The sequence below is a fragment of the Cryptotermes secundus genome, unplaced genomic scaffold (genome assembly GCF_002891405.2).
Source record: "Cryptotermes secundus unplaced genomic scaffold, Csec_1.0 scaffold4038, whole genome shotgun sequence".
In the NCBI taxonomy this organism is placed as follows: Eukaryota; Metazoa; Arthropoda; class Insecta; order Blattodea; family Kalotermitidae; genus Cryptotermes; species Cryptotermes secundus.
The window spans coordinates 2,276-15,818 of NW_019743036.1; the positions used below are offsets into that span (position 1 = coordinate 2,276).

The window sequence follows — 13,543 nt, forward strand, 5'->3', positions numbered from 1 at the left end:
AACATAGCATGCCAGTCTTCTCACATTTGCGTTGCCGCGTGGTTTCCAAGTATCAGCTCTTCTATAACGCGCTTCAGTGATTCATTTGTTTGTTAAAGAAATTTCGTGACAACTAATCATTTAAAAGGATTTCCATGGATACGAGCTATCCTATACAAGGAGCTGTGGACTCTTCAAGAAGCATCCGTCAGACAAACGCCATTCAAGGCAGTTCAAGCGGTGGGCAGGTATTCTTCGTTGGTCATTCATCACAATGGAAGAGAAGACTCTTGTGGTCCAGATAGGAATGGAGCGAGGCGTAGAGAATCAACGATTGTGAGCTGTCATAACTGAGTGTAAATGTAAGGAAGTGCCAGTAGATATAAGAAACTGCGCCACATTCTCATGGGTAGATGGTTTTCAAAACAAATGGACATATTTTCCTTAGAAGTATATCATCTCACTTATTCTTACTTTGGTATTTCAAGATATAAACTTATGTATTGATCCTAAAACAATAACAAATGTTTCTTTTTTTAAATATTTACTGTTCCTCAATTACAAATATTTATTGATGTGTGCCTCGTTAGATTATGAGAATTATTAATGGCGTTTCCTTATAACATCAGATTCATAGGCTACAACTGGAAGCATGTAACGAGAACTGCGATTAGTGTTGAAATATATAATTTTGAAGAGTTATATCTTCTGAGATAGAATGTTGCGGCAGCCCGGTGAAAGTCGACCAACGTTTCAGAGGGCAGTATAGCCTCATTTTTCAGGGGAAAACTTGAGATGAAGGTGATATATTCCGCCATAAATTAAACTCTCTCCGAAACGAACGGCATAGGCCAAAACCTTGACAGATATTGCCACGAGTATTCCAAATCCAAAATGTACCATAATGTCTTCCCATATTTAGAGCCACTATGCCTAGGCAGTAGAGTCGACGGGTATATTCTAGATATCGGCAATACACTCCTCCTTGATTTAGAGACTTCCCCAAGAAATTAACGTTCCACACCTCAGTAAATTCCCTTCTTATATAATGCTATCACCAGGTTCAAATTAATCTAGTCAACATCCTCATATTGCCTTCCTTTAAGATCCAGTTTAATTTGATTCTGTCCTACGAGTATGCCTAGTCTCCTAACTGGTCTCCACCTTTCATGTATTTGTACAGTAATTTCCTTTATGCATGTTATATTATCTAAATCATTCTAAAATATTTCAGTGTAAAAACACAAATTTTAAGCAACTTAACTGCATATTTTACTTCAATTATTTGGTTGTTAATTTGTCCTAGGTGAAAATATGCTCTCTAATACCGTGTTCTCAAACACCGTCAACCTATATTACTCTGTTCGAATGACGAAACAAGTTGACAAAATTTTAAGCTACATAACTGCACATTTTTTGCCAGTTGTTTGTTTTTTCTCCTGTGTGAAAATATCCTCTCTAATGCCGTGCTCTTAAACACCATCAATCTATATTCCTCTGTACGAATGACAAAAGAAGTCTCAATATCATATAAAGCAACATTAAAATTATAGGAAAGTAGCAAAACTTAAATAACAAAAAGTTTGTAAAAAACTTTAATGCATCAAGGACAGTTGCTGTAGTTGTAAGAAATTTGGATTTTGTATAAAGTGTATTTTACAAATATTGTATATTTATGTATTTTAAAAATAAAACACCCAATGTAATAGTAGTTTCTAAAATTATTGATGTTCCCTCCGATGATGGTCTATGGGGACCAAAACATGTTAGGGTGCTAAGAAGCGAAGTAGTAAAAGCTTCAACAGTCACACTGGACGCAATTGTTTTATCATTTGAAACAGCAAAAATATATTCATTAGTGAGTACTTTATTTGGTATATTATGAATATTTTCAAATGAATTTCATTGGTTACGAAGATTGACAGTACTGACGAATTTGTCTTGAGAGGTGAATTTTGGAGCATTGAAATCGAAGCCTTATTTTGAGGTTCCATCCCAAAACTTAATTTGGGAACATGACAGGTACAAACAATGCTACTCAGGTTAAGTGACAGCCAGCTTTTGTTTAGGATTGAATCGTGGGCTCTGAACAACACTAGCCGCTTATCTAAATCTGAAGGTAATCAATGTTACAAATGATGTTTTGCATACAATAGAGCTATTGTAATATTACAGTAATTGTATAGTAAATAGCGCATGCTGTCTTCGTCAGAAGTTCCATCCGTATTTGCGCCACCATCGAGAAATGCTCATGCTGGTGGAACCTCTAGGGCTATGTCTGTATTGGTTGAACTGTGGCATTTTAATGATGACATCAAATCAGCATGTGGCTCCAGCCTGGATAGAAAATAACGTTTAGAAAGTTCATTTTTGGGGCTACAGGCATATATTGTCAGGAGAAACAAAGCAGCAGTACAAAATTAATGCAAGAAGGCAGCGAATTGCAAAACATTCGTTTCTTTGTTTTCTGTCGAATCTCACATCCTCGCAAGGGTGGTCATGAAGAGATATCTTCTGGGTTATAAGTCATTCAGTCCAATGAATTCAAACAAGACATTTCGGAGGACTATATCGCCTCCATCTTCAGGATCCATGAGTAAGTTAAGCAAGAAGCCAGCAGGAAGCAAGAATAAATTCTTGCTTCCTGCTGGCTTGGCTTACATTTTGACCCTGAAGATGAGGGAAACACTACATGGTGTTATATCCCAGCAGACAGAAATCTTCTTTACCTTAACGAATTACTTGAAATGTACCACACGAACGTAGGGCCTATACAGTGACAGTCGTGTGTTTCCATCTATACTCAAGTTTCGCCTTCGACTCTACTCTGTATATTGTGCTGAAACTTGGTCTTAGGAGTGTAGTTCTCTGGGATGCAAAATCGTGCAGTATGGTACATTCCACAAGATCGTAATATTGATATTCACTGCCATAAAAATCTCAGATCTCGTAAAGCTTATACTGGTTGTTTGCTCTAAAGAGGTCAGTGAATGCAGTTGTAACTCGTATCGACCCAACTAAGCACACGTCGAGTGTTCTGACTTTATAACAAGGCTCTTAACACAAAAAGCTGAATCACGTAACTCTTGTTGTAACACTTCCCCACTTTAAGAGCCAGGATAGCTCAGATGCTATAAAGAACGGCTACAGGCTGGATGGCCTAGGTTCGATTCCTGGCTATGTAAACGTCTTTTACTTCTCCATAGAATCCAGATCATCTATGGGGCCCACTCAGCCTACTATTCAATGGGTTCTTTCCCAGGGGGTAAAGCGGCAGGGACCTGATGCTGATCATTCACCTCCAGCCAGTGCCGAAGCCAAAATAGTGGTTTTATGATTGGGCTATAAGAATGCGCAGGGGAGCCCGTAATATGACCACAAACTTCTTATGAACTTTCAGATAACTGGTTAAATTTGCTGAATGTAAAGAGAGTAACACAATGTTATGCAAATATTACAGAAATAATCAACCTTGTTTACATACAATTTCCCGTCACTAATGGAACTATTTATTTCTTCATTCACATTTGCTTTCGCTTTAGTCTTGGCATAATGGGACACCTGAGGATGGCCGATTGTGGATGAAACATGTGTGTTAATAGCGAAAGCAAAATAAATAATTGCACTATTGATGGAAAATTGCTATGTAAACAAGGATGAATAAAGTAATGCAACAGAATGATTAAATATAAGGTTATAGAAATAATGTTAAATTTACTTCTTAAAAATATAACAAGTAATTTAATGGATTTTTAATTTTCTGGACTTTCTGTTAATCCATGCCATTATATTTATGCAAGAGTGGACTGCGATATGCGACAATACATATTTATCTGCAGTTAGAAAACAGCAAGTCCAGTAAAAGCGTCATATCACGAATAATTGTATCTCTTACATTTACCACTTCCCCTACCACAGTTCCTGTTCGCAGATAAAGGGAACTTTTGCTGTGCATGTGAGGTCGTTCAGACCACCATTGGTGTGGATGGAACCGCAGTCCTCTCCAGGTGACCTGTCATTGCCCCCCCAATTGTCAGGCTGGCCAACGACCCAACGGTAGAAGCCAGATGAATTTAGGGGTTCATCTGAAACATGTGACAATGATAACATGACTTCCATCATGTGCAGGTTTCAATATATATTGTACCTTGGTTTATTCAACATTGTTTGCGAATTAAAACTGCTGTACACTATATAGGGGTAGGATTCTAATAAACTGGTTTGTTGGAGAGCTGGGGTAGATTAGTCGGTACAGCGACGGGCTGCAGGCTCGACGGCCGGGGTTCAATTCCTGGCTGGGGTAAGACATTTTTCTTTTTAACATCCACACCAGCCTCCTCTCCAGTGGATAACTGGGGATATTTCCCAGGCGGTAACGCAGCAGGGGTGTGAAGTTAATCACTTAACTCCATCTAGTACCAAGGTCAAGAATGATGGAGCTATACCTCCACTACAGCATATGCCCTCATGGCAGAGTGCTTAATTATATAATTAAACACGGGAATAATGTTATCTCTGTCTTTTACCTTTATTGGATATTGTTTCATAGATTCGTGTGTTTTATTTCTGTTATTCTGTTTTCAGAACTGTATAGATAAACTAAAATGCTAATTTCCTGACAAAACATTTAGTATAAATAATCGTCCATGATATGTAACACCCTCGACCAAACAGGGAACACGCAACACGAGACATGATATACCCTGAGAATAAGAGGAACGACTCCCATAGTAGTGAAACTATGTGCGGTGTTAGAATTGGGACAGGTAAGATAAATAATCTTAACAAGTTTTTAGTATATACAAATATATAGTATATATACAATTTTACAATGACGTAATGGCAAGCAATGAAATAGATTGACGTAAATGGAGCACTTGATGATGGCGCTGTAGTGCCGAAACATGTTGTGAAGTAACAAGTGAAATTGAGTGCACTAAAAGACAGACACTGCTTACATATCATGGGCAAAGATCAGTGCAACAGGACGCTAAAATACAACATTAGTATAAATAATGTTATATTTTAGCGTCCTGTTGCACTGATTCATGTCCATGATTTATGCCGTCTTACAGTGCATACACATTTTCACCTTACTCTTCACATTTACACAACATGTTTCAGCACTAATGTGCCATCTTCAGGTGGCTGGATATCCAGCAGTTCAGAAGAAAAAAAAAGTCAGATCTTACAAGATATTAGTGCGTGTTGTTCGGACTTAACATCTACAATGTCAAGGTTCGTTTCAAAGGAAAGCTGTGTTATGTCTCTAATGTGATTAGTTTTGAAACAATGGTTTGAATCTGCAACAAATTTAAAATACTTCCAGTGAGGTTGGTCTACACAAAGCACAAACGAACAAACTCGATAATTATGTGTATTTAAACATTTATATATCTTTCTATTAAAGTGATCACATACCGAAGATAGTAAGATACTGCCCCTCGTTGTACAGGTCATGAAACCCAACGAAGGCCCATGCCACCTTGAGTTTGGCAGCCACAGGGGCAAACAGTGATTGCAGAACTTTGGATTCTTCCTCAGAGTTGATGACTGCGAGGTGAGCACCCTCCTGCTCACAGATCTGGCGCGCCTCTTGCCACGTCTTTGGTTCAGTATGAATCTTGTAGTAACCTACACCACGGCGGAGTTCATATCCGGGCCCCGCACGGATCGGGGGAGCTGTAAACAGGGAAAGAGTGACATTCCATGTGATTGGTGCTCTCTTCACGTCTATCCTCCACTACTGTACCATCACAACGTTCGTCTGAAGAGCTGACAAGAAGCACGAAAACTTCAGTCAGAGTATCCGGTGACCTAACTATAATTTTATCCGCCTGTCGAGTTGTAATTCATGCAGGAAAACTGTTGCCACTTTGGGCACAGGCCACTGCCTGCAGACCTACCTGTCAAGGTGGCAACCAGCTGTACTGACTCGACGCCCTTGCAGGAGGCAGTGTTCTGCTCCACTTCAACCATCCAGGGGCTGGTCACTGTGTGACTGTCAGGGCTGTGCTGTAGCCACACCTGCACAAAGAGGCCAGTGTCGTCATGTAAGTTAGAGCAGGGTTATGATGTAACGTAACAATTACGGTAATTGAGAGTTCATGCAGAAAGACTTGCAAGGCATCCAGTTCATTTGTCCACTTGTGTGTCTGCCCCCTCAATATATTTAAAAAACTTGATGGATTTTATTTAAACTGGTGTGAACATCATGTCACTATAGACCATCCAGCTTCTGTAATTAATTTCCTACAAATAATAATAACATAAGCCGGGATAGCGTAGTCAGTATAGCGACTAGCTGCAGGCTGGTCGACCGAGGAGTCGGACTTCAAGTCCCGATAGGGTTAAAAAATTTTCTCTTCTTTACGTAGTCCAGACCTGCTCTGGAGTTCACCCAACATTCTATCCAATGGGTACATGGGGCTACTTCCCTTGGGGTAAAGCAGCCGGGGCATGGAGCTGATCACTCACCTCCAGCTAGTGCCAAGGTCAAGAAAATGTGATGTATACGTCCACTCCCACATACGCCATCATGGCGTAGTGTTTAATTAGTTAAGCACAGGAACAACTTTAACTTTTACCGTTACTAATAATAACGTCGTGACCATGCAAACTTCTGAAATGGGAGCAACATTAATGTACATTGCGTCCGAACTCTGGATAGAAGAGGGCGATGAGCTTCAAGCTCCGACCGCTTAGTCAGCAGTCAAATGATCCCAGGTGTAACCGCTCTCTTCCGGCAGTCCTCTGATGAGCCCTCTGGTTGCTGGTTGCATCTGCTCCGCTAGCCGTTCCCTCTCACCTGTTGTTGCTTCGAGTTGGCAGGTTGCTGCTGCGTCCTTCCTGTCCAGTTCTATTTCCCTTTTTGTTATTCTGGTGGATAATAGTTTGCGGGGTATGGGTTATTGGAGTGCTGGGCGCCAGTAAGCTTGCTGTAACGGCTTATAATTTTGGGGAAAGGGGGGATGAACTGGAAACTACAGGTGCTAGGTACCGCGTTCTCACTGGAGCGATGAGATTCGGTCTCAGGGTGAATACGGGCCTCGCGTCAGCGGGAAAGAGAAGAGTGTTTTAGGTAGGCACTAACACACACTGTTTAATTAGCCAATCTTGCTATACACGTACATGTAACAGCACTTGTGGCACTTCCTTAAAACACCTGGAAATTTCTCCAACGTTGGCGACCGGATCCCTGGCTAGGTAGTTAGCGGCTGCTCCTTTTAGCACAAACCCTAGAATTGCACTTTCACTTTTTCTTTTTAGCACAAAGAAAATTTCACTTTAAATTTAGGAGAGTTATCCAGAGATTGTTCCTGCAAACACTTAAACATAATTTTGTTTTAACTTTGAGTTTTTTTGTTTTTAAACCAAATGGCCAGTGACGCTAGTTTTGCGGCTGTACACTTGGAGGGTTGTTCAGAGACTCTACTCGCAGAGTGACTCTGCTTCGAAGCAAGAAATCTTCGCGGCTTCAGCTCCGCCTCCGAGTTACTACCCTAATTTCTGCTGATTGGAACAATTCGAATTTAGGGAGTTAACCATAATTCTCACTGCTCCAATCACATAACTTTAATTTGGGACTTTGGACCTTAAAGTCCTAACGTCGTTTTTGACAGCTGCTTGAAAAATTATACCAGTAGCGTGGGTTGCTGGCCTTCCCACTTTTGACTTACTGGGTTCAAACCTGTCAAGTGTAACTTTACCAAAGGATCCCGCCGGTCAACTGAATTTCCAGGAAAACTCTGCGGGGTGCTTCCTGTCTGGTCTTTGTAGCAGTGAAGCAGGCCCTATTCTTGAATCCAAGAATCGGGCTAAGTCACCTTTGAATGTTCTTGCTACCTCCTATGCTTAATTTCTCTAAAAGAAATATTGATTACAAATAAATCTGGTGGTGTCAGTGGTACGGCTACACAGGGTATCATTTGATAGGAAGCTGAGTAGGAGCTGAGATGGTCTGGACGTACATGAAAGGAAACAATACTTGCCGTTGTTGTAACGTCGGTGTTTATAGCGGGTGTCTGTCTTCTCACCTGTGATATCCAGTGACCTGTCTGATTCCGGTGACTGTTTATTGTGAACTTGGCGGCCGCGTGTTTCTGTGATGGGCAATTCTGGGCCCAGCTCAGAGAGACACATGCGCACATCACAGCAAGCTTCAGACGAAGATATATTTGCCAATCCATCATCAACCTGCCAGAGAAGGTAACAGATGTAGCATAACACTAGAATTAGCAATTAGAACTCCTCACAATCATTTCCTTAATATTTATTTTTGAGGGCGAAAAATAAGGCAACCCTTCTTTTCTAAGAAGCAGAATTTGAAGAAAAACTTGCCTTACTTCAGAAGTATACAAAGCTCCATCAAAAGTACGAGTGTATAAATGAACTTATAACTTCCCTGCATGTACCTCCTTGTGTTTGAGTACCAGTCGGCCTACCATTTATTCCTACTGCTTTTTCAGTCTCTTCACACGAAAGCTGAGATATTATTACTTTCAAACAGTTCATGGCTATCTCATTCAAGATCCTCACCAATTCATATTTTCATGATAATCTTTTAGACTCATCTATTGTTGCCATGACGGTGTCACTATATAATCTAAGAATTATTCAGTAAACTTGCGTACTTATTTTTTTTTTCCTTGGCACTACAGCCCCAGTGGGCCTAGGCCTACCTCCATGAGCTTCTCCGTTCACTTCGGTTTTTCTACATCTTACACATTCGGTAGGACTCCTTGCGCGGGTGATCAGCTCGTTGCAAGGCCTCTACCTGTACACAAACATCCATGCCCTGAGTGGGATTCGAACCCACGATCCCGGCTTCCGAGCGAACGAAGACAGTGCATGCCTTAGACCGCTCGGCTACCGTGACCGGCTGCGTACTTAATTAACATCATTAAATATTTACAGTGGAAGCCATATTGTTATTTTCATTGGAAACGAAAATGACTTCAATAAATTTTCAAATTTTATATTAGCTCAAAAATGTTATTTATTTGCGATCTAGTTAACGACACTTTCAGTAGCTCAGACAACATGGTGTCGAATTGAAGGACGATCAAAGAATACCGAATTGGAAAAGACACAGATTGAAAGTATTGTGGCCTAGTTTGAGGTGCTATCCCACAATTTGCTTACAAAACCACGAAAAACCTCTGTCATGTTAGTTGGGTTGAAAGCCGAGATTTTAAAGTGAGACCTCCCGAATAGAAAGCGAGGCTTCTTTCCATTCGACATCCACTCACAAGTTGCCACATATTGAATAACAGCCTCATCATACAGTCTAAAATTTAATCTATTAATCGCCCAATCTGTAAATTCAGACCTGCCTTACAACTCACGGTAGACTTTCTGCCTGGAACAATGAGTGACTCTCGACTCGGCAGTCGTGATACTGAACTTGGACGGTAGCAGCCTCAGGATCCGGTTTTTATACCCGAATTATGTCCATAAACCACATGTACATTATACATTCACCCCCATGCGGCTTCATGGCGTAGTGCTTAATTCGTTAAATACAGGGATAACTTTTTTTGTTGGTAGTGTCAACAAGTTATGAGTCACTTGTCAGTAACTGTTTTTTATGACAATGAAATTTGTTTTAAATTACGTCACTGAGAAATTTGCTTGAAGTTTAGTGTGCAGATTAAACTGTTTAAAGAGTCTGCATTTTTAAGAGTTGTAATTTATAGAACGTGACATCGTGATGTCATAGAATGTGTGTAACGTTACTAATTTTTTATTGCTAGTGGGGTGGGACTAAGTCCCTTGTACTGCGGCCACTTCTGGCCTATTGTACCAGCCCCAGATGATAGGTGAGGGTGATTGTGGAGGAATTGGTGGAATGAAGATTGGCGGGGGAAAACGAAGTACTCGAAGGAAACCTGCCCCAGCGCCACTTTGTCCACCACAAATCCCACTTCACCAGACCCGGGATCGAAACCGGGCCGCCGCGGTGGGTTCGATCCCGGGTCTGATCAAGTGGTATTTGTGGTGGACAAAGTGGCGCTGGGGCAGGTTTTCTCCGAGTACTTCGGTTTCCCCTGCCAATCTTCCTTCCACCAATTGTTCCACAATCACCCTCACCTACCATCTGGGGCTGGTACAATAGGCCAGAAGTGGCCGCAGTACAAGAGACTTAGTCCCACTCCACTAGCAATAAAAAAACTTTACTTTTACTATCCATGCCTTGGATGAGCCGAGATATAGCGAGTGGCCACGGGATGGACAGGCGAGGGATTAGAGTTCGAATTCCGGTAGGGTAAAAAATGGTCTATCCTCCACGTCGCCCAGACCGGCTCTGAGGTCCACCCAGCTTTCTATACAATGGGTAACGGAGTTCCTTCTCGGGGGTAAAGCGGCCGGGGCGTGAAGCTGACCATTCAACCCCAACTAGTGCAGAGGTCAAGAAAACATGGATCTATATAGCCACTCCCCCATACGTCTTCATTTTTAGTGCTTAATTAGTGATTAATGAACGTGGTTCGCATATATCCATTTCTAGGCAACGGATGTGTCTTCTGTATTGTGGTCCGACCAGAGGGTATATAACGAGAGGCCAACAATAATCTGAGACAGTAAAATATGGCCGCGAGTCTCAAGAGACTCGGACCCGAGTAAGACTGCTGACAAGGGCCAGCAGCATATACTATAGAAGACAGACCCGTACTCTCGTCAGAGAGGGCGCCCCCACAAAAGCAAGACTGTAAATGTATAACAGTAATAAATATCTGGTCATGAGCCCCAGATGGGGCTCGACACCAAGACTTAGTGACTGACTGACCGTCAGTCGCANCGTATAACGAGAGGCCAACAATAATTGACCGTTCAGTCAGAGTTCGGTTCAGTTGTCAGTTGAAAGTCAGCCTGTGAAGAGAAGACTTAGCAAGTGAAAATAAGACGTTATGTGTGCTGTGGTTACGGCGAGACTGTTATAAATTCGTTGCCAGGATACGACTAATAAATACTGAGAAGATTTGTGAAGTGAGTAGATTAGCGATAGCGCTACAATTGATTGTGATTTAGACAGGTTGTTAAAGGTGATAATAAATCCAATTATCCGATCGACAAACCGTTATTAATATTCAAGCAGCCACAAACACATGACAATATCATATGAAAGTCAGAACCGTTACCGCTACATTAATCTGCTGAGCTTCTGATGATCTCACAGTTTGATTACGGCTGTAGAGGTAATTTTTCCTTGATGGTTAAGTCATGTAAGTTGTTTACGATTGCATTATCAGGAAAACCTTGCGGAAGTTCACTGAACATGTTCAAATGCCTAAACTGGGATATTACATTAGACTATGTGAATAGGGGCATTCTTAATTCCTGTGACAACATGTGCTGGCGCGCTTGTCATTACTTTGTTGACTTTTCAAACAGGAGCGATAAGCCAGGCAACCTGAGACTATTCACATTTTCAAGGCAAGTGAAACAAAGAAATCATAGAAATGAATTACAGTAATATTTTATGCATTCAAAATCACGTATTGTGTTTGTTCCATATCTGTCTTTCGTGATATTTTGCCCTTCAAACACAAAGTGAACGTAATTTTTAACTGCCGAGTATGTTAGCTGAAGCGGTGACTTGTATCTATGAAGTGTCCTATTCGAATCTCAGTCGGGTTACTGACTACTTTGAGATTTTTTTCTCAATCACTCCATGCAAATGGTGAGGTAGTTCCTCAGATTAAATCACGTCCACATCCTTCCACATTTTTTGGAATTATTCATAATATGATATAATTTTGTGTGAATTACTTTCAAAGCTTTCTAAATGTGTGAAAATTTATACTGTGACGGTAAAGTAAATTCACGATTTGCAGACATTTTGGAAGACTTCAGTGGCAAGCCCCTCATGTCATTCAACGCTATGTAGACTTGGCTAATGAGTGCGTTGTTAAATAAATCATAAACTACCAATTTCGGTGTGACCTAACTTCAGCGCATAACAGTGCGTCGCAGTGAACACCCACCACTCCTCGCTGATTTACGACAGAATTCAAGAGAACTTATATTTAACAGAGTATCCTTCAGCGAAATCAGAAAAATAAACGTGGTCCTAGTCAATTTATTGTAATAGGATCGTTGTTATTAAGGCTTGTGATAAGGCGACTCAACTTACATCTGGTATTATACCCAATACAGCGGCTGGCTACGGACTGGAGAGATCAGGATTCATTTCCCAGTAATGGCAGTGATTCACAGGCTACGTAATCTATCAGAGTATGGCAATATCAGTATTCTGGGGATGCATCGTTCTTCCTTTTCCCCGCTGGCCACGTTGTGACACAGGACATGAGCGTAAACCTAAAAAGATTATAAAAGCAGCAACATACACACTCTGGAAATAACAGTGTGATTCTAGGATACTTACTTGAGTAGTCTGGGTGCTCTTCATTTTTCTGTTTTCTTGAATTTCATGATGGCTTTTCTTTTATTCAGAGCTGAAGTAATATGTAGAATTCTTGGCTGCATGAAACTCGACATGGCTGCTCACGGAATGTCTATGTGTTCTACGATTTCTTCATTACAGTTGGAATACTTATTTAGAAATATATCGCAATTAAAATTTTAAACTAGAAACGCGCGCATCCGGCAAGGCGTCATGTAGCGCTTCAATCGGAGTACCACAGAACTCCTTGCAACTGACACAGAGAGGAAGTAACGTAAGTTTTATATATACAGAGGAAGAGAATTATAAGCAATCGACTGCTAGGAATGAATAGGTCAAAATTGTCATCCAATTCTGGTAACTTTTCAGCAACTCCTTGTAGTGAAAACACGACTTATTGAAACGTTCCTTTATATTTAGAAATAAAGAATAACGTAATATCGTGGTTCACTCAACGCTTTCCCTCATGCCTGCAAACGGATTAGGGACAGGAAAGCCAGACTGAACTTGTGTTTGTGGTAATGGTCCTCCATGCTTTTGTGTAATATGCAGCGATTAAAATTATGTCCTACTGTTTTCCTCCCTCCCTGATGCCTATGCTATAAAGTCACATTCAAAATTCTGTAACAAAATCGTCGCCGTTTCAAAATGTTTATTTACTGCTGATAAAAAATGTGAAACTGAAGGAATATTGGACAGAATAAGTAACGGACAGGCAGAAGGAGGCCAATACACATGAGCATAAAAGAAAATAGTTAATATTCTTCAACGGAATAAGAACTCTTAAGGTCACAAGCCCTGAGGCTAGTGACAGGCCTATTCACTTCTAATGAAATCATTTCACCTATCAATGTTTTCATTTATTCAACACAACGTCTCATTCAATAACAAAGTTCAATATTGGGTTCGTGTAATATATTACTTCAGTGCAAATAAACTTTATATTTTCGTAGTTTCTGTAATTTCCAATTATATTCTACAAAGTTTCATAATATAATTTCATTGCATTTTAATCTAAAGCAGTTTAATGTGTATTAATTTGCTCCCTGCAATTCAAGCCATTTATCTTTCACCACCGACGTGAAAATCTTCTTTATGTTTTATTCAGAGAATTCCTGCAATGGGAGTTATCAGTTGGGACAGACTACAGAAGTTCTT

General features: G+C 40.6%; 1 protein-coding gene across 6 annotated transcripts in view; it reads right to left on the reverse strand.

Annotated features, from left to right (window-relative positions):
* Positions 1 to 1,800: 1,800 nt before the first annotated feature.
* LOC111873689 (hemolymph lipopolysaccharide-binding protein) overlaps positions 1,801 to 13,543 on the reverse strand; it is a 13,789-nt gene continuing 2,046 nt past the window's right edge. The window contains exons 2-7 of one of the 6 annotated variants that reach the window (XM_023868618.2): positions 12,116 to 12,300; positions 8,016 to 8,175; positions 5,886 to 6,006; positions 5,401 to 5,661; positions 3,893 to 4,064; positions 1,801 to 2,316 (exon numbers count right to left, since the gene is read on the reverse strand). In XM_023868618.2, the coding sequence (XP_023724386.1) occupies positions 2,229 to 2,316; positions 3,893 to 4,064; positions 5,401 to 5,661; positions 5,886 to 6,006; positions 8,016 to 8,175; positions 12,116 to 12,117 (804 nt within the window). In that variant the 5' untranslated portion in view covers positions 12,118 to 12,300 and the 3' untranslated portion in view covers positions 1,801 to 2,228. Of the gene's footprint in view, positions 2,317 to 3,874; positions 4,065 to 5,400; positions 5,662 to 5,885; positions 6,007 to 8,015; positions 8,176 to 9,310; positions 9,432 to 12,115; positions 12,301 to 13,543 lie in introns of those variants that run through there. The other 5 variants (XM_023868621.1, XM_023868620.1, XM_023868619.2 and 2 more) reach the window with 5 other exon arrangements.